General features: G+C 46.4%; 1 protein-coding gene across 1 annotated transcript in view; it reads left to right on the top strand.

The window, feature by feature from the left end:
* The window catches only part of FER1L5 (fer-1 like family member 5), a 64,528-nt gene that overhangs the window by 14,996 nt on the left and 31,718 nt on the right, over window positions 1-17,814 (top strand). The window contains exons 10-19 of the mRNA XM_017524108.2: window positions 1,765-1,795; window positions 2,725-2,840; window positions 3,066-3,189; window positions 3,634-3,686; window positions 5,545-5,613; window positions 10,193-10,236; window positions 10,332-10,414; window positions 10,489-10,583; window positions 11,861-11,989; window positions 15,200-15,377. Of these exons, the coding sequence (XP_017379597.1) occupies window positions 1,765-1,795; window positions 2,725-2,840; window positions 3,066-3,189; window positions 3,634-3,686; window positions 5,545-5,613; window positions 10,193-10,236; window positions 10,332-10,414; window positions 10,489-10,583; window positions 11,861-11,989; window positions 15,200-15,377 (922 nt within the window). The remainder of the gene's footprint in view (window positions 1-1,764; window positions 1,796-2,724; window positions 2,841-3,065; window positions 3,190-3,633; window positions 3,687-5,544; window positions 5,614-10,192; window positions 10,237-10,331; window positions 10,415-10,488; window positions 10,584-11,860; window positions 11,990-15,199; window positions 15,378-17,814) is intronic.

Below are 17,814 nucleotides of genomic sequence, written 5' to 3'. Positions count from 1 at the left end.
AAAAAAAAAAAAAGAAAGAAAGAAAGAAACAAAAACAAAAAACAAATTAGAATTCCAAACCAGGTCCATTCATTGCAAGTGGTTAATATGCACTTTAGTTTCCTTTTACTCTGTTGGTCTTCTCTGCTGTCCCCACTTCCTCTTTTTCTAAAATTTGCAACTTATTTGTTAAAGTAACTGGGTAGTTGGACCTGTAGCATTTTCTCCAGTCTGAACTTTGCTGATTTCATCTTCAGGGGATCATTTTGCATTCTCCCACCCCATTTCCCCATTTAAAGTTTAGATCAGTCTGGGCCAATTATTTGGCAAACTGACTTCAGCAGAAGGCACAGAATGTCTGTTGGTCTCTCCTTTTTTGTTAATAGCCATTGATGACTGCCTTGATCTGTTGCTTCGTTAGAGGTGACTGAGTTTTTCTTCTGTTTTATTTATTTTATTTTATTTTTTGAGACAGAGTCTTGCTCTGTCATCCAGGCTTGAGTGCTGTGGTGCGATTTCGGCTCACTGCAGCCTCTGCCTCCCAGGTTCAAGCAATTCTCCTACCTCAGCCTCCTGAATAGCTGGGATTACAGGTGTGCACCCCAATGCCTGGCTAACAGGTGTGAGCCACTGCACCCTGCGGTGTATGTTTAACTTTTTAAGGAAATTTTCTAAAAAAATTTTTTTCCAAAATTCCAAACAGGTTCTTCTATTGTACATGCCCACCAGCAGTGTATTAGAGTTCCAGTTGCTCCACATTCTCGGCAGTACTTGATCTAGTCTATTTTAGTCATTCTAATGGTGTGTAGTAGTATATTATTGTGATTTTAATTTAAACCTTCCTAATAACTAATGACATTGAGCATCTTTTCATGTGCCTGTCATCTGTATATTTTCTCTGGTGAAATGTCTGTTCAAATCTTTTGCTTGTTTTCATTGGATTGTTTGTTTTCTAACTGTTGATATATGATTTGCAAATATTTTCTTCCAGAATATGACAGCCCTTTCATTTTCTTAACAGTGTCTCTCAAAAGCAGACATTTTTTTTCATATATATATATGTATATATATATATATATATTTTAGAGACGGGGTTTCACCATGTTGGCCAGGATGGTTTCGATCTCTTGACCTCATGATCCGCCCACCTCAGCCTCCCAAAGTGCTGGGATTACAGGTGGGAGCCACCGCGCCCAGCCGAAAACAGACATTTTTCATTTTGGTGAAATCCAGTTTATCAAGCTTTTCTTTGGTGGGTTGTGCTGTGTTGCCATAATAAGAACACATTATGAGTGGCTATAATGTTCCGTGGCAACTTGTCCCACATACATCACTTTCCATCCCAAGCCACATCCCTCAAACCGAGGTAGGAAACTATCTCCAAGAGGAAAGATAAAACCTGTAGTGTATTGGTCAACTCCTACCTCTTACCTTTACCATCCTCTTCCCCCAGAACTGGCGAGTCCCTTCCCTGACCCAGGGGTAGGGTAGAGTCAGGGTTGTGTTTGTCGAGAGGGTGGCACAGCACAGCATTAAGGACCTTTTCCATGCAGGCTTTCTCACTGACTGGTTGTAAGACTTTGGGCACCTCTCTCAAATTCAGTATCTTCCTCTGAAAATTAGAGGTGATAATGGGCCTACCTTCCAGGCTGCTATAAAGATGAAAGGAGTTAGGGCAGAGAGCATGCACAAGCACCAGCAGCTAGTAGTATTCTCAGGTTAGCTGGTATTACAAATCTTGGCTGGAGGCCCTAACTAATCCTCACTCCACTCTTGTCTTTTCAGACGGATGTTGGGTTTATCTACCATTCTCCAGGTAGGTAACACTTATGACAAATATTTATGTCTTCTGAGAAAAATCAGGCCAGGGGTCAGAATACCTTAAAATCCCCATATGTCTAACACATAGGTGGAGGAGAGTATTAGAGGTTGTAAATTATTTTCTGTATTTGATAATATTTTACCGTACATTGTGGTATTTTTATTTATTTTATTTTTTGAGATGGAATCTCACTCTGTCGCCCAGGCTAGAATGCAGTGGCATAATCTTGACTCACTGCCAACTGGGTTCAAGTGATTCTCCTGTCTCAGCCTCCTGAGTAGCTGGGATTACAGGCATGTACCACCACACCTGGCTAATTTTTATATTTTTAGTAGAGACATGGTTTCACCATGTTAACCAGGCTGGTCTTGAACTCCTGACCTCAGGTGATCCGCCCACTTGAGCCTCCCAAAGTGCTGGGATTACAGGTGTGAGCCACCATGCCTGGCCTATTTTACTTTATAATAATAATATCTTTCTCTGAAAAACTCAGGACATACTTTTGGGTCAAATGCTAGCCTTTTATTACAATCGTGGCATAGATTTCTATTTTTTGAGGCCAGTATTGGGAGATTGAAGTTTGAGTGGAAGTTTCCACCTTACCTGGCTATAACATACACACCAGGTTGAGGAAAATGCTTGCCTCTACAGTGTCTGGTTCCAGACCAGGCCACAGTGAGAACAGTAGCTTCCCAAGGCATAAACAGGGGTCCCTGTTTCCTAGAGGCAATAGCTGGTAGCCTTGTGAGCACACTATCATTGCTTCATGGTGTGAATGACTCCCCTTTTTCTCTGCCGCTGGATAGAAAACAGACTGCCTGAGACATATTTCCACCTTCCCCTCCTCCTTAAACAAAGACTGCTTTCAGGGCAGAGGAAAGGAGACTGGAGGCGGATCTCCCATGGCCCTTCTGCCTCTCCAGGTCACACACTCCTAAGGAAATGGCTAGGCCTCTGCCAGCCAAACAACCCCAGCAGTGGTGTGAGAGGCTACTTGAAAGTCACCATCTGTGCCCTCGGTGTGGGAGATCAGGCCCTGGTGAGCTGCCCCTAATGCCCCAGGAATCTTTCCTGGCTGCCTCCTGAGGGTACCCCTGGGCCCCACCCTGGACATTGACCATCATATCTCTCCTTTGTCTGCTACATCACTGCAGGGTTGTCCCATCCCCCCTGCATCAAGTGGGAGGTTGGGGAAGCAAAATCTGGTGGCTTTGCCTGTAACCTTCTCATGACCTTGACCATATCAGCTGTCTGGTCTTTCCAGGTAGATCAAAAGTTGCTCTATGGGGCTGATGACACCGATATTCAGATCTTCAAGTCAGCGGCAGTCCCGATCAACATGGCTTACTTACAGTTCTTCATCTACTGTGCAGAGGACCTTCACCTCAGTTAGAGTCCGGGTGCAAGGGAGGGAGCAGCCCTGAGGTTCCCTACACAGTGGTAGCCTGGATCCTCATGGAGTTTCCTCATTCCTTTTGACACTAAACTAAGATTTGGGGTTGGGGGACAGAGTGAGACTGGAATGCCCCAAGACTTGTCCTATGGAGGTGCCATGGACACCCTTTCAAATGGGCCTCACACCCACAGCCTGTCTATGATGGCCAGATGCAGACTCAAGGCTCCCTATGTCCCCCTATCCCATCCCATTGTGTGGAAGAAGGGGCACAGTGGTAACTAGAGACAGGTCTGCCCAGGGGGAACCCCTCTAAATTATAGAGGAGGGTTTCCAGTTGCTCTATCCTATTTCAACTGTTTTCAGTTCTTCCACCCTATTTCCTCCTCCTGAAAAAATTTGCTGCTGGCTCAGATGTCTTTTAACTTCTTGTTCATAGAGAAACACCAGTCAATGAATCCTCAGTTGGAGGTGGAACTAATTGGGAAAAAGGTAAGTGTAGAAATGTTCTGAGACCTGGAGAGATTGGCACCTAGAAAAAGTAGTGTGGGCTGGGCTAGGTGGCTCATGCCTGTAATCTCAGCACTTTGGGAGGCTGAGGTGGGCAGATCACAAGGTCAGGAGTTCAAGACGAGCCTGGCCAATATGGTGAAACCCCATCTCTACTAAAAATACAAAAATATTAGCCAGGCATTGTGGCGTATGCTTGTAGTCCCAGTTACTTGGGAGGCTGAGGCAGGAGAATTGCTTGAACCTAGGAGGCGGAGGTTGCAGTGAGCCAAGATCACGCCACTGCACTCCAGCCTGGGTGACAGAGTAAGACTGTCTCAAAAAAAAAAAAAGAGAAAAAGTAGTGTGGAGGAGGAGAGTGGCCCAGTGGGCAAGACCATAGGAATCATCTCCCAGTCACCCACTGATGGCAGCATGCACCCCTGCACCTGGAACTCTGTGCAGGCAGAGGCCATGTTTTATTCTCTGCATGCCAGATGACCCCCAAAGCCCAAATACACGTGGAAGAATGAGTGACTGAATGAAACATGCCAACAAGTGAACATTAAAACTGTCACTATCCCTCTGGGCCTCAGTTTCTTCATGTGTAAACGAAGATTCTGGGCAAGAGAGTTGCTGACATTCCATGAACTTCTATGAATATGGAATAGCATTTTCCAAAGTGTGCTGATGGGTGTCATGGGTAAAAAAGGGTCATATGTTCAAATTTGGAGAATGCTAGCTTAAAATTAAATAGATTTGTCTCCAAATTTACCAAGCATAATTTTTGCCATATTCTATTTGTTGCAAGCAAGTTGTTAAATCTGGCCCACACATAAGAAGGGATAAATTAATGTTTTTGGTTTTTTTTTTTTTTTTTTTTTTGAGAAGGAGTTTTACTCTTGTTGCCCAGGCTGGAGTGGAATGGCACCATCTCGGCTCAACCTCAACCCCCACCTCCCAGGTTCAAGTGATTCTCCTGTCTCAGCCTCCTGAGTAACTGGGATTACAGGCATGAGCCACCACACCTGGCTAATTTTGTATTTTTAGTAGAGATGGGGTTTCATCATGTTGGTCAGACTGGTCTTGAACTCCTGACCTCAGGTGATCTGCCTGCCTCAGCCTCCCAAAGTGCTGGGATTACAGGTGTGAGCCGCTGCTCCCTGCCAATTTCTATCTTTTGAAGGGAGGAGTACCAAAAAATTTGTGGACATATTTAAAACCACCATATTATTTCCCAGTGAGTGGTTGGATACCCCCAAAGCTAGGTGAAATGTTCTCGGGTGGTAAGTGACACACATTTTTCAAAAGTTTGATATTTCTGTGTTCATCTTAGTATATCTTAAAAAGTTTAATAAGGTCAAGTATCATTAATTCAAGAAAGATGTTCAGAAAAAAAAAATAAAAAAAAATAAGGTCAATATCACTTGGTTTCGTAGATACCACTGATTAAAAATGAAGTCAATTGGTTTTAAAAGAGGTATGCTGCTGCCATTAGCTGTGTTTTTGCCCATTTTTCTTTTGGGATCTTAGATTTATCTAACAAAGTCTATGTGTATATACTCATATATTAAGATTAATAGCCCTACATCAATTTAAAAATGAAGTCTACTAAAAGCTGACTTAAGGAAAAATATGAGGAATCTGAATGTGGCAAACACTTCAGATAAACACACAAAGGACTGATGCTATTGCTGCTGAGAAGTTGTGCAGGTGTCTTGAGAGCAGGGATTAGCCCAAGCACCTCTGTGCTGTAGACAGTATCTGCTGGGGTGGGGGCTGGACAGGAAGAGCTGGAAGGTGAGGCCAGTGGAGGGAGGAGGGGGCAGGCTGGCACCAACACTGCTTTGGGACATTCCAGCTCAGGACACACATGCAGACCCAAACCGACAACCCGATATGGAACCAGATCCTGACCTTCCAGATTCAGGTACAGTGCCTCCATCATGCCCGCCCTTCTCCCACATCCCCCAACGTAGAAGGGAGGTTTGGATGTTTGTGTGGGGGTGAAGACAGAAGGTGGGGACCGAGAAGCACATCAAGGGGGACTCTGCCTGATAGGGAGCATGAGGAAGCCCAGGACCTGTTATGGAAAACTTTACTTTTTACAGCTTTACTGAGGTATCGTTGACATACAGTGACTTGTACATATTTAAAATGTACAATTTGGATGGGCACGGTGGCTTATACCTGTAATCCCAGCACTTTGGGAAGCTGAGGCAGGTGGATCACTTGAGCTCTCGAGTTCAAGACCAGCCTGGCCAACAATGGTGATACCTGACTCTACTAAAAAGATAAAAATTAGCTGGGCGTGGTGGCATGCACCGGAGGGTGAGACAGGAGAACTGCTTGAACCCGGGAGATGGAAGTTATAGTGAGCTGAGCCCAGGTAGTATCACCGACTTATCTGAGCAAACGTTTCAGCTAAGTAGGTGATAACAGCCTGTTGAGCAAGCCAGAGCCACTGCACTCCAGCCTGCACAACAGAGGGAGACTCAGTCTCAGAAAAATAAAAAATAAAAAAGAAAGAAAGAAAATGTATAATTTGATACATTTTAAAATATGTACACATCCAGGAAACCCATCATCACAATCAACATAATGAATATATCATCCCCAAAAGCTGCCTAATGCCCCTTGGGCATCCCTCCCTGTGATTCCCATTCCACCCCCTTTCATCCCCAGGCAACCACCAATCTGCTTTCTAGTTATTACATATTACCTTGCATTTCCTAGTATTTCATAGAAATGGAATCATTCAGTAAGTACCCTTATTCGTCTGACTTCTTTCACTTAGCATAATTATTCTGAAATTCATCCATGCTGTTGCTGTGTATCAGTGATTCATTCCTTTTTGTTGCTAATATTTCATTGTATGGATGTACCACAGTTTGCTTATCCCTTCCCTTGTTTAAGAACATTTCCAGTCTGGGGATGTTACAATGAAGCTGTAAACACTTGTATACAACGCTTAGTGTAGACATATGCTTTCCTTTCTCTTAAGTAAATACGTACACACAGAATGACTAGATTCTATGATAGGTGTATGTTTAACTTTATCCAGTATTAAGCAATGAGTGGGTCATACAACTGAACTCTCTAGATAACTTAAATGTGCCCTTTCACCCACATATAAAAACAAAAGCAGGCCGGGTTCAGTGGCTCACGCCTGAAATCCCAGCACTTTGGGAGGTGGAGGTGGGTGGATCAGCTGAGGTCAGGAGTTAGAAACCAGACTCACCAACATGGAGAAACCCCGTCTCTACTAAAAAAAAAAAATTAGCCAGGTGGGGTGGTGCATGCCTGTAATCCCAACTACTCGGGAGGCTGAGGCAGGAGAATTGCTTGAACCCGAGAAGCAGAGGTTTCAGTGAGTGGAGATCACGCTATTGCACACCAGCCTGGGCAACAAGAACAAAACTCCATCTCAAAACAACAACAACAACAAACAAATCCCTTTAAAGACACATTTTAAATGATAATATGCATTTTCTTATCTTCTCAGCAACGAGCCTTGAATATAATTAGAGCTTTTTGTTGATAGCCTGGAGCCACTGTGAGAGCATAGTTATTATCCTGGGCTATCTGCAGTACCTGGCTGTTTCTACACTAAATGGCTCCAAGCTGCTCTTTGTGGGGTTCTGTAGTCTGATTTTGACCGTCTTTCAGTCTGTCTCCGTCACCTATCAGCTGTTGTGGATGACAGTTCTCTTGAAGGTGGAGCCTTACTGGCTTTTGACTCTTAAGTCAGGCTTCTACGAGCTGTGTGTAAAATAAGAGCACAGTTCTGAGAGATAACTTGAGCTCTCTCATAAGTGCAGGCATGCAGAAATTTGTGTGACATGGAAAGTGTTTCGCTTTCTCATACCTGACATTGTGAAATATGAAATTAGCTAATGAGCTCCCCTTCTCCATCCTGCGAATTCCCCTCCTTGCTGCTTCTAGTAGCTTCCCAGTCTGCCTCCTTGTGAGTCATGATTTTCAACCATTCCTCATAATCCCTGCCTCCTTGGATTATTTTATATACTCTGAAAGTAGGAAGACATTTCAGAGGAGGCCTAGTCCATCCCCCATCCTTGCCAAGCTCCCTCCCGCCTTTTCCAGCCTGTGGTGAGGACTCAGGGCCAGGATCCTCAGATGCTCTGTGGCTTCTCAGAGCCTTGGGAAATCCTTGTGTTCATCCTTTTTTTTCCCCTTAGACAAAGTTTCACTCTTGTCACCTAGGCTGCAGTCCAATGGCATAATCTCAGCTCACTGCAACCTCTGCCTCCTGGGTTCAAGTTATTTTCCTGTCTCAGCCTCCTGAGCAGCTGGGACTGCAGGCGCCTGCCACCACACCCAGCTAATTTTCATATTTTTAGTAGAGATGGGGGTTTCACCATGTTGGCCAGGCTGGTCTTGAACTCCTGGCCTCAGGTGATCTGCCCACCTTGGCCTCCCTAAGTGCTGGGATTACAGGTGTGAGCCACTGTGTCCAGCTGTGTTCATCTTCTTACAGGCCAATGGCACAGGCCAGGCCCTCCCTCATCCCTGAGAAAGGTCTTCCAACATGTGAAGATGTCCAAACATCCCCTGGACCCTCACACATTTTCCCCAGAACACAGTCTCCAGGGTGGGGCCCTATGGGTACAGGCCTGATTGTCCCTAGCCCTTTGGAAATGCAGCAGGCAGGTATGAATCTCACTCTGAGAAGGCAGAACAGCCAACCACACAGATGGTAGCATCTGAGGCCAGGTGGTCAGAGGGAGAGCAGAGCCCGGAGCATTGCAGAAAACTGGCCTGTGCCAGTGGTCAGTCCGAGGGCCCCAGGGCAGAAGGGGAGGCAGTACACTAGATGAGGAACTGAGAAGCAGAAGGAGAATTCTTAGCAGGATGGATGGAAAGGTGTTTCCGCCATAAATCTGAACTTCGAGGATTCTTAACTTTGGAAGACCTGGATGCCTTCTGGTGCCCATCTCTGCCTTTCCAATGTCCTTCCTTAACCTGGGCAATTTCTTTCTTTCTTACTAGCTGCTCACCTGGAAAGCCCTTTCCTCTTCTCCTTGGCCCCTTAGCTGTCAGGACACCGGGAGAATTGGATGAAGAAAATGGAAAGCTGGGCCGGGCGTGGTGGCTCATGCCTGTAATCTCAGCACTTTGGGAGGCCGAGACAGGTGGATCACCTGAGGTCAGGAGTTCAAGACCAGCCTGGCCAACATGGTGAACCCCTGTCTTAAAAAAAAAAAGAAAATAGATTTCAGCATTGGCCGGGCACGGTGGCTCACACCTGTAATCCAAGCACTTTGGAGGCCAAGGCAGGCGGATCACCTGAGGTCGGGAGTTTATGACCAGCCTGACCAACATGGTGAAACCCTGTACTTTAAAAAAAAAATTTTTTTAATTAAAAAAAAAAAAAAAAGAAAATGAGAATAATAATAGCACCTGGTTTATGAGGTTTTTGGGAGCGCCCACCCAGCTTGACTGTGGAATTTATTTAGCACAAGCCAGGGGCAACAGACACCCTCCTAAAGCAGTAGCTATTATTATTTACTCTTTGGGGAGACAAAGAGTAAATAATAATATACAGTAAATAATAATATAATGTCCACCACAGTCAGGGCGGACCCAGGTCTCTGAGGGGCCTGAAGCGTATGCAATTAGGGGACTTTTTTTTTTTTTTGCCCAGGTTGGAGTGCAGTGGCACAATCATGGTTCACTGCAGCCTCAACCTCATGGGCTCAAGCAGTCCTCCCACCTCAGCGTCCCAAGTAGCTGGGACTATAGGTGAGTGCCACCACACCCAGCTAAGTTTTGTATTTTTTGTAGAGGGAGGATTTCATCATGTTGCCCAGACTGCTCTAGCTATCTGCCCACTTCAGCCCCCAAAGTGCTGGGATTACAGGTGTGAGCCACTATGCCTGGCCAGGGGGCCATTTTAAGAATGAAAATACAAAATGATTATGTGACAAGTTCCAGGCCCAACCCAGAACCTTGCAAGGGGCCCATTCAAATGGGAGGCCCAGCTGGGCAAGGTGGCTCACATCTGTAACCCCAACATTTTGAGAGCCTGACACAGGAGGATTGCTTGAGCCCAGGAGTTCAAGACCAGCTTGGGCAACATAGTAAAGCAGTCGTCTCTATAAAAAAAGTTATTTTTAAATTAGCCAGACTTGGCGGCACATGCCTGTAGTCTCTCTCAGCTACTTAGGGGGCTGAGGTAGGAGGATCGTTTGAGCCTGAGAGGTGTAGGCTGCAGTGAGCTATGATCATGCTACCGTACTCCATCCAGTCTGGGTGACAGAGACCCTGTCTCAAACAAAACAAAACAAATCCCCAGAAAACAAATAAGAGGTTCTAAAGCCGAAGCTCCACTCGCTGGGTGGTAAATCCAGCTTTTCTATGGCTCACTGGTAACTGAGCCAGGACTTGGACCCAGACCTCCGACTCCCTTACCTGCTCTTAAAATCTGCACGGGGACCAGCCCATGCGAATATGCACCCACTGCTCCTCTCTCCTTCCCACCCCCGCAGCTACCCTGCCTCTCCAGCTACATCAAGTTCAGAATCTTGGACTGGTGAGTAACCTGATGGAGGCTGAAGCACACAGGGAAGGAGGAAGGAAATGAGAGCTGGGCCGGGGGTTCAGCTTGTGGAGTGTGTTTCTCCCCAGCCACAGGAAGGACTGCTCGGATGAGATTGGGACTGCCAGCCTGTTCCTCAACCAGATCTCGTCCACCGGAGAAGAGATTGAAGGCAAGCAAAGCCTCGAGCCCACTTCCCATGCCCTTCGTCCTGCACTGGACCCCTCTCACCCTCTCTCCTTTCAGGAGTGTACTCTGGCTTCCTGCCCTGCTTTGGCCCCAGCTTCCTGACTCTGCACGGGGGTAAAAAGGCCCCTTTCAGGATCCAGGAAGAAGGCGCTGTAAGCTTCTCTTGTCAGCTCTAGGGGACAGCGGAGGTAGAACCGCCCCATGTAAAGCACTGGGGTCTGGGACGTGCCCCGAGACCCCGGCGCTGGTTCCTGTCCCCCACGGTCTTATGGAGGACATGAAGCCCATCCATGAGCAGCCACGTGCATGTGGGACAGGTGTGGGGCCACAAGAAAGAGGCAGACTTTCCTGTCTCCGTCTAAGCCAGTTCGAGTTGGGTTTCAGGCATTTCCCCGCCATTCCTGAATAACCCGGTGCTTCCTCACACTTGCCTGTGCTATGTCCTCTGTCCTGTGCGCCCTTCCCACTTACTGAAAAGGGGCAGGGGACCCTGATGGAAAAGATACGGTTTCAGTTTAGGAAATGCCTAATCTGGGCCAGGTGGCTCACGCCTGTAATCCCAGCACTTTGGGAGGCTGAGGTAGGAGGATCATTTGAGACCAGCCTGGGCAACATGGTGAAACCCCGTCTCTACTACAAAAAAAAAAAAAAAGAAAGAAAAAGAAAAGTTTATCTGGGCGTAGTGATGTGCACCTGGAGTCCCAGCTACTAGGGAAGCCCTGTTCCCTGAGGAAGGGGCTTTAGGAGATGACCACGGGTAAGATTTTCAGCAGGTGGGAAGGGCGCGAAGGACAGAGGACACAGCACAGGCAAGTGTGAGGAAGCACGGAGTTATTCAGGAATGGTGATAAATCCCAGAAACTCGATTCGAATTGGCTTAAATGGAGACTAGAACAAGGTTGGATGGGATGCTGAGGAAGATCCAAAGGCACCGTGCTTCGAGGCCACTAGGAGGCTCTCACTTTCTGGCCCTCGCCTCATTCCCTCCTCCCTCACTCAGGCCTCTGGTCTGGGAACTTCATACGCAGTCTCCAGCCCGGAAGGCCAGGGAAGCATTCTAATTGGCCTCCTTAGGTCATGTGTGCTCCCCTTGGACCAATCACTGTTGCCAAGGAGGCAGGGCAGGCTGATTGGCCAGGCGGGAGCGCAAACTCAGTGGTTACCACAGTTCCTGCCCACCCTGAAGCACTGTGGGAGCTTGGTCTTTCATGCGGTGGGCAGCCCCCTAGGGTGCAGAAGAGGGCTCAGTGCCCAGAGGTTTCCCGTCGTGGAGGCATCTGAGGTGTCTGGAATTCTTCTCTGGGATTGTGGTTGGAGTCAGCCCCAGGCCGGCAGTGACTGGACAGCCTTGTCTTTCCCTCAGGGGTTTCAAAGGAGATTGGCCTGTTCTTTTTCTCTCATACCTTTGCTTTCCTCTCGCTTGCCCCAGTGTATTCCTGACTCTGTTAGGGATGGTTTAGCTTATCGAGGCCGAGTCTTCCTGGAGTTAATCACCGAAATCAAGTTCCATCAAGACTCCACGATAAAGGATCTCTCCCATGAAGTGACCAGGATAGAGGTAACTGCGGGAAACAGGTAACCCAGGAAAAAAAAAGAGCCCTGTCTGCCGCGGATCTACTGTGGATCCCAGTTTCTGACCATTCAAAGAGGCCCTGGCCACAAGCTGTTGGGAGTGTAAGGATGCTTAATCAATTGATCTGATTATTTACTAAGCCCCTACGGTGGCTTCGTGCTGCACCAAATCCCAGGTGGTTAGGGGACCCTGATGGAAAAGATAAGGTTTCAGTTTATGAAATGCCTAATCTGGGTCAGGCGCGGTAGCTCACGCCTGTAATCCCAGCACTTTGGGAGGCTGAGGCGGGAAGATCATTTGAGCCCAGGAGTTTGAGACCAGTCTGGGCAACATGGTGAAACCTGTCTTTACTAAAAATAAAAAAAATTAAGTCTGGGCGCGGTGGCTCACGCTTGTAATCCCAGCACTTTGGGAGGCTGAGGTGGGCGGATCACGAGGTCAGGAGATCGAGACCATCCTGACTAACACGGTGAAATCCCATCTCTACAAAAATACAAAAAATTAACTGGGCGTGGTGGCACGGGCCTGTAGTCCCAGCTGCTCCGGGGCGCTGCGCTGAGGCAGGAGAATAGCTTGAACCCGGAAGGCAGAGATTGCAGTGAGCCTAGATTGTGCAACTGCACTCCAGCCTGGGCGACGGAGCCAGACTTTGTCTCAAAAAAAAAATTTAGCTGGGCGTGGTGGCGCGCACCTGTAGTCCCAGCTACCCAGGAGGCTGAGGCAGGAGAATTGTTTGAATCGGGGAGGCAGGGGTTACAATGCAAGAATAGGACAAAGGTTGGTAACAGAAGCAAGAGGGGCTCATTCGATGGACAGGAGGCCCAAGATCAGGCCACTACCTTCAGCCTGGGCAACAGAGCAAGACTCTGTCTTAAAAAAAAAAAAAAAGAAAGAAAGAAAGAGGCCGGGCGCGGTGGCTCACGCCTATAATCCCAGCACTTTGGGAGGCCGAGGCGGGTGGATCATGAGGTCAAGAGATCGAGACCATCCTGGTCAACATAGTGAAACCCCGTCTCTACCAAAAATACAAAAAAATCAGCTGGGCATGGTGGCGCATGCCTGTAATCCCAGCTACTCAGGAGGCTGAGGCAAGAGAATTGCCTGAACCCAGGAGGCGGAGGTTGCGGTGAGCCGAGATCGCGCCATTGCACTCCAGCCTGGGTAACAAGAGCGAAACTCCGTCTCAAAAAAAGAAAGAAAGAAAGAAAGAAAGAAAGAAATGTCTAATCTGGTTCAGGCACAGTGGCTCACACGTGTAATCCCAGCACTTTGGGAGGCCTAGGTGGGTGGATCACTCAAGGTCAGGAGTTCAAGACCAGCCTGGCCAATATGGAGAAACCCCATCTCTACCAAAAAAATACGAAAATTAGCCAGGCATGGTGGCTTGCACCTGTAGTCCCAACTACTCGGGAGGCTGAGGCAGGAGAATCACTTGAACCCTCGAAGTGGAGGTTGCAGTGAACCAGGATCACACCACTGCACTCCAGCCTGGGCGACAGAGTGAGACTCCACCTCAAAAAAAAAAAAAAAAAAAAAAAGAATGCCTGATATGGTTAAGGAGAAATTGTGTTATTTCATGACCTAGTTTCTCAGGGCTTTGTAAAACAATCTAAGGGATTTGGGTTTCTTCCTGAAGCTAGTGGAGGACTACTGAGGCAGGAAGGGACAGGAGGAACAGTAACAATAGACTGGGGGAGAGTAAGTTGGGGCCAGCCAGTCAAGAGATACAGGAATACAGCCTCGTTGGTAGAGAGCTGGAGAGGAGGTGAGTAGGTTTCAGAGACTCTTTGGAAACAGAATGGTCAGAGCCAGTCATCAACAGAACATAAGAAGTGAGGCTGACTCCCCTCACTGAGACCCATTTTCTGCCATGGGTGACAAGGTGGTCAGGGGTGCAGTGCACCAAGGTGGGCTCTCTAAAGAAGGAGCAAGCGTGAGGGAGATGAGGAACTCCATCTCTGACATGTGCTGTGAGACATCAGTATAGACCAGCTCTGGAGCCTCCTAGACACAGAGATGTTACATCAACACCAAGGTTTAAACCTGTGGTAGGGGAAGAAATTGCTAAAGGAGAGAAGGTGGAATGAAAGGAGAAGGATGCTATAGAACACCACAGTCTAAGAAGCAGGTGAAGGAGGAGAAGGGGTTTGCAGAAGAGGTTGGAAAGGAGCCTGCAGATGAGAGTTGCAGAAAGGAGTGACCAGCAATCTTGAATGTGGCAGAGAAAAAGGGCGAGGACTGAAAGGTATCTGCTGGTAATATTAGGAAGATGTCAGTAGCCTTGGGTCAGGAGAGAAGCTAGGCTGCCATAGATGGGAAGGGGAGGTAGGAGCCAGCGCACAAAGACAAAGCTTCTAAGAAACCTGATTGAAAAGCCAGGCATGGGAGGCTGAGATAGGAGGATCACTTGAACCCAGGAGTTTGAGACCGACCTGGGCAACATAATGAAACCATATCTCTAAAAAATAAAAATTATTTTTTTTTACATGGAAGCAAGAACAGGTGGTAGCTAAATAGAGGTTCAGATGGGAGAAGAAGAGTTATTTTTTTTTAATAGGGGAAACCTGAGCTAGTGAACAGACTGGGGGAATGTTAAGAATAGGGCAGAGGTTGGTAACAGAAACAAGAGGAGCTGATGCGATGGACAGGAAGCCCAAGCAAGCACCTGGTGAGAACAGCCAAAGTTGTTGGGGGGGATAGTGGGCAGCTGGAGCAGGAAGTGGGAAGGTTCAACCTTTCTGGGAATATGAAGAGAGAAAGAGAGAGAGAGAGAGTGTGTGTGTGTGTGTGTGAGTGTGTGTGTGCATGTGTGTGTGTGTCCTCAGCTCTATACCCCACCTACACTGTTTCTTCTGAGGGAAGGGGCTTAGGCAGAAAGGAAGAAGCATCTATACTTGGAATGGGGATGGGGTGGCCCAACTTAGAGCCCACCCTGACAAGAGAGGAGACCACTCCCTCCCCCGCCACCTGATTTCAGAAAGGGAGGCTGGCTGGGTGGAGGGGCTAGGTGATGGAAGTCCTGGGAGGAACTTCCCTGGATCAGCCTGGTGCGAGGGAGCCTATGAAGGTTTTTGAGAGGGAAAGAAGGGAAGATGGCTTTAAAAGAAAGAGAGTACCTCATCCTTGCCTCCCTGCCTGTCAATATAACCCTTGGCTTATGTACTGGGGATGTGGGTGGGGTGGTTATTGTTTTAGAAACACCAGAACCGCCAGAAGTATGGGCTGTGTGTCATCTTCCTCTCCTGTACCATGATGCCCAGCTTTAAAGACCTGATCCAATTCGAGGTCAGCATCGGTCACTATGGGAACAAGATGGACCTGAATTACAAGCCTCTAGTATCAAGCACACAATACAGCCCAGTGATACATGATGGTAATTGTCAGACTCAGGCAAAGAATAGAGAGCAGCCACTGCATCCAGACCCTGTGCTAGGCTCTCTCAGGGGTATTAGCTCATGGAAGAGTCATAGGCATTATTTACCTATATTTCACACATGCAAAAATGAGGTTCAGAGAGGTGAAATCACTTGCCAGACTATGGCTAGCAGGTGGTGAACCCAGGAGTCGAAACTAGGTCTTAACATGAAGTCCTTCCTACATTGCTTTCCACACTACAACTTCTCCAAGCCCATCTTTTCCCCTACTACTGTGAACCACCTCCCATCCATCTATCCTCCAACCACCAATGCATGAATCCATCTATTTTTTATCCATCCATTCAGCCACTCAACTCCCACCCACCCACTTACCCAAACATCCAACCAACTAACCTTCCAGCCATTCATTCACTCATCCAGTACATACTTATTGAACACCTATATTGAGCACTATAGAGCAGCGGTTCTCAGAGAAACCCTGGGCCGGCAGCATCAGCATCACCTAGGAACTTGTTAGAAATGCAGATTCTTGACCCCACACTAGATCTACAGAATCTGATAACCTGGGGAAGAGACCCCACAGTCTGTGTTTTATCAAGCCCTCTAGGTGACTGGGGTGCATGCTCCACTTTGAGAACCACTGCTGCAGAGCATTACTGTCTCACTTTCATCTTTTTTCAGCTTTACTATCTCATCACCCATTCTGAGCCTTTCCATGCAACCTACTTCCCTACCTGTCGTTTTTTTAAAGGTTTATTGAGATATAATTCACAAACCATACAATTCGCCCATTTAACTTTGTACAATAGTTTTTCAGTATATTCACAGAGTTGTACAACCATCACCACAAATTTTAGAACATTTCCTCACTGGAAAAGGAAACCTATGCCCATTGGCATTCACCCCCCACTTATCTCCCACCTCCCCAGCCCCAGGCAACCACTAATCTATTTCTGTGATTGTAGATTTTCCTATTCCAGACATATCATATATGGAATGTATAATATGTGGTTCTTTGTGAATGACTTCTTTCACTTAGGGTGATCTACTTGATTTTTGTATTATGAAATATATATACAAAAGGCATATGAAATATGTATGTGTAGTTTAAAGAAGATTAATAAAATGAGGGAGGCTGAGGTGAAAGGATCACCTGAGCCTGGGAGGTGAAGGTTGCAGTAAGCTGAGATCGAACCACTGCACTCCAGCCTGGATGACAGAGTGAGACCCTGTTTAACCATAAAATAAGTAATAATAATAATGAAATGAGTGCCCATGAACTCAGCACCCAGCTTAAAATATAGAAAACTGTCAGCATCCTAGAAGGGGTCTCTGTTTACTCTTCCCAGGTCCCTTCACCCAAGAAGTAACCATGACCCTGACTCTTGGATTAATCATCTTCTCGCTTTTCTTTTTAATTCTTCACCTATGAATTAAATTCTAAACATCATGCTATTTTTATATATTACATAAATGGACTTTTTCCGTCTGTATTCATCTGTCTTACATTTTCTGCTCAATATTAAACTTTGTATGTGGGTTATGTGTACTGCAGTTCATTTTCACTTCTGCATATATTCCACAGTGTGCTTATACCACAAAGTATTGGTGTATGTAGACATTTAGGTTGTATCTTTTTTGCTATTACAATAATTTTGTTATAAACATTCTTGTGCGTGTCTCCTGATTACAAATCCAAGACTTCCTCTAAATTATATACATAGGAGTGGAAGAGAAACTCAAAGCAAAAGTGATTATACCAAGTTACACTCTCCTATGCATGGTATGAAAATTCCTGTTACTCTGCGTTCTCACCAGTACTTGATATTGCCCAGCCTTGTTTTTTTAAATTGAATTTTTTTCAAGATGGAGTCTTGCTCTGTTGCCCAGGCTGGAGTGCAATGGCGTAATCTCAGCTCACTGCAACCTCCACCTCCCGGGTTCAAGCAATTCTCCTACCTCAACTTCCTGAGTAGCTCAGACTACAGCGTGTGCCACCATGCCTGGCTAATTTTTGTATTTTTAGTAGAGATGTGGTTTTGCCATGTTGGTCAGGCTGGTCTCAAACTCCCAACCTCAGGTGATCTGCCCACCTCAGTGTCCCAGTGTGAGCCACTGCCTTTTAAGTTTTTCCCAATCTGGTAGATGTGAAATGGTACTCCACATGGGCTTAATTTGCATTTTTCTGATTATAAATGAGGATTGGGCATCTTTTCATATGTATACAGACAGTTGTTTTTCTTTATCTGCAAAAAAACCTATGCATATCTTTTATCCATTATTACATTTGGCTATATTTTTCTTATTTATTTGTACATTATTTGTTCCAGGAAACCATCTTTTGCCAAGATGTATGTTATAAATATGAAATATATTCTCCAAGTTTGTGAGGTGGTTTTTTATTCTTTTAGTGGCAACTTTTTTTTTTTTTTT

The sequence above is a fragment of the Cebus imitator genome, unplaced genomic scaffold (genome assembly GCF_001604975.1).
Source record: "Cebus imitator isolate Cc_AM_T3 unplaced genomic scaffold, Cebus_imitator-1.0 Scaffold31, whole genome shotgun sequence".
Taxonomy (NCBI): domain Eukaryota; kingdom Metazoa; phylum Chordata; class Mammalia; order Primates; family Cebidae; genus Cebus; species Cebus imitator.
Note: the sequence above shows the minus strand (reverse complement) of the source record. Positions and strands in the feature narration are given on the sequence as shown.